Source organism: Nerophis lumbriciformis, linkage group LG20, assembly GCF_033978685.3.
Source record: "Nerophis lumbriciformis linkage group LG20, RoL_Nlum_v2.1, whole genome shotgun sequence".
NCBI classification, from domain to species: domain Eukaryota; kingdom Metazoa; phylum Chordata; class Actinopteri; order Syngnathiformes; family Syngnathidae; genus Nerophis; species Nerophis lumbriciformis.
In genome coordinates, this window is record NC_084567.2 from 8,297,829 (window position 1) to 8,300,790 (window position 2,962).

General features: G+C 37.1%; 1 protein-coding gene across 1 annotated transcript; it reads left to right on the forward strand.

Moving 5' to 3' along the window:
• The first annotated feature begins 485 nt into the window (after window positions 1-485).
• On the forward strand, window positions 486-2,688 carry LOC133619366 (uncharacterized). Its single transcript, XM_061980344.1, has one exon. It carries the CDS (start codon window positions 651-653, stop codon window positions 1,494-1,496), a length of 846 nt encoding a protein of 281 aa, XP_061836328.1. The 5' UTR covers window positions 486-650; the 3' UTR covers window positions 1,497-2,688.
• The last annotated feature ends 274 nt before the right edge of the window (window positions 2,689-2,962 follow it).

Sequence of the window (2,962 nt, forward strand, 5' to 3'; positions counted from 1 at the left end):
ATAAAGGTGTGGGCAGCGTGTCTGAGACCCCTGGTTATACATAGCACAAAGCAAAAAAAAAACGTTGTATGCAGTGTTATTTCATTTAAAATTTCAAAAAAAATTTGCGGCTCCCATTGTTTTCTATAATTTGTGAAACTGGTCAAAATGGCTCTTTCACTGGTAAAGGTTGCCGACCCCTGCTTTAGTCTAATTGTCTGTTCAGTTTGTGGTCAACATTTTCCTAAAACAGAAATGTAACTCAACAAATAATGACACACACAGGACGAAAAACGTTTAGGCACTAAATAAATTGTCGTGAAACACTGCACACAATTACAGAACATAGAGATAAGTGTGTGTGTTGATTTTGTCCTGCAGACGTCCAGCAGCTGATTGGTCATCCAGAAGAACTTCACCATCAGTCGGCAGGAGGGAGCTCCACTTTGAAGCAGGAGACTCCACAGCCACCCCACATTAAAAAGGAAGAGGAGGAACTCTGGATCACTCAGGAGGGAGAGTGTCTTCTAAGACTGCAGAAGGCTGATCTCACCAAGTTACCACTGACTGTTGTCTCTGTGAAGACTGAAGATGATGAAGAGAAACCACAAGTAGACAACTTCTTAGCTCCACTATCAGATAGTGAGGCTGAAGACGAGGTTGAAGTAACTATGAGCAGCGATACAGACTGTGAAGGTGATATGAGGACTCACACTGACAACAAACACTCTAAACGTTGTAAAAAGAAGAGAGGTAAAAAAAAATATAGCTGCTCAGTTTGTGCTAAAAGCTTTACTCGAGAGAGAGATTTGACTCAACACACGAGAACACACACCGGAGAAAAACCATTTGATTGTTCGGTTTGTGGTAAAAGCTTTTCTCAAAAAAGCAATTTGAATCAACACATGAGAACACACACAGGAGAAAAAACATTCAATTGTTCAGTTTGCGGTAAAGGCTTTTTTCGAAAAGACAATTGGACTAATCATGTACGAACACACACGGGAGAAAAACCATATAGTTGTTCAGTTTGCGGCAAAAGCTATTTTCAACAAGGCAAATTGACTATACACTTGAGAACACACACGGGAGTAAAAACATTTAATTGTTTAGTTTGTGGTAAAAGCTTTTATCATAAAATCAATTTGACGCTACACATCAGAATACACACAGGAGAAAAACCGTATAGTTGTTCAGTTTGCAGTAAAAGCTTTACTCAAAAGGGCAATTTGACTCAACACATGAGCTCACACACAGGAGAAAAAACATTTAGTTGTTCCGTTTGTGGTAAAAGCTTTTTTCTGAAAGGCAATTTGACTCGACACATAAGGACACACACGGGAGAAAAAATATTTAATTGTTCAGTTTGTGGTAAAAACTTTTCTCTTAAGAGCAATTTGACTCAACACATGAAAACACACACAGGAGAAAAAACATTTAGTTGTTCAGTCTGCAGTAAAGGATTCTATCATAATGTAGATGCAGAAAGACACATAAAAACACACAAAGGAGAATAATCTAACAATTGTTCAGTTTGCAGCAAAATAGTTTTTCCTAAACTGCTGTGTTGAAACTGCGTAACCAAGATGGCGAGCAAAAATTCTTTATATTTATTGTTTTTATTTACCTTTTAGCAGAGAAGGTGTGTGTGTATTTTAAAGGGATATACAATATATGAGTGTGATGGAGTGGATCTATACACTCTTAAAAATAAATACTTTTCACTCAATTTAAAAGCCAAAACAAAATGACCACACATCCTTTCTAACTCGCAAAGAGTAGTAGCACAAACGTATGGAAGCACATCATTTGTATGGGTTCAATATTGATGAAATATATTAGGATGTTTAAAATAACTTTTACCAAAAATTCCCATTGGGAACAAGTGCATGTATGCGACATTTTCACTATGCTTTAATTTGACTTCTTGGTAGGAATACTCCACAGTATGTTCGAGTCCTCAAGCACACACTGAAATCTTTAAAGAAACATCAAATATTCTTCTGGCTTCTGAAAAGCCATATGTTTGATGTGTACGTGTGTAAATGTTTATTTTATTCCATTTTACGGAATTATTTTGATTTATGTGACGTCACATGGGTTCACTTCCTGTTGTATGTAAACACGTGAATGGATCTTCATATTTACCTTTACTGTATAGCAGTTGTGTTTTAATATCTTGCCTTATTATCTAAATCATGGGTGCATTGCATTAACTTGTGTGTACGAACAGAAGCCGCACATATCCCTGTGACTGGACCGGCACGTTGTTAGAATGGATGAAAAGCGGACGTTAATGGCAGTGCCTTTAAGGCACGCCCCCAAGACTGTGGTCCGGGTGGACTACGGGATATAATGACTGATAAACACCTTTGTTCGATAATGAAGGTTGCCTCAGCTCAAAGCCTGAGCCCCGACATTAATGAACTAGCATCCAAGAAAAGATGGCAGGTATCTGGCTTGGGCACATCAGATTAGATCAGTGTGTTGAAAACTGAGCAGTTTAAAGTCCTGAATGGTTGGTTTATTCATTATTTTATTTTAAAATGTATTAGCCTGTGGAAAAAGTTAATGTTGATATTTACCTCCGAAGGCTGCAAATAGAAAAGAGGCATTCAATTTTTATTTAAATTGTATTTGATATGCCATTGATATTTTTTTATTATTATTTGAAACTGGATTTTACATGTCACTATAAAGTTATATAAGCCTTGCAAAACTTGTTTGGGTCCCTATTAAAAGGTTAATTTGTTCAACCTTGGCCCGCGGCTTTGTTCAGTTTTAAATTTTTGCCCACTCTGTGTTTGAGTTTGACACCACTGCTCTAAATAGTAATGAGTCTGGCAACTACTGAAGATATTTTTCTTATGACCTCATTTCAACCCTTGTGTAATGTTCATATTGTTGTTACTCAGACAGCGTTTGTAGGTCTGATGGACCCGTTGCATTTTGTGTCTTTTAATGCCTCACAATCAAACACTTT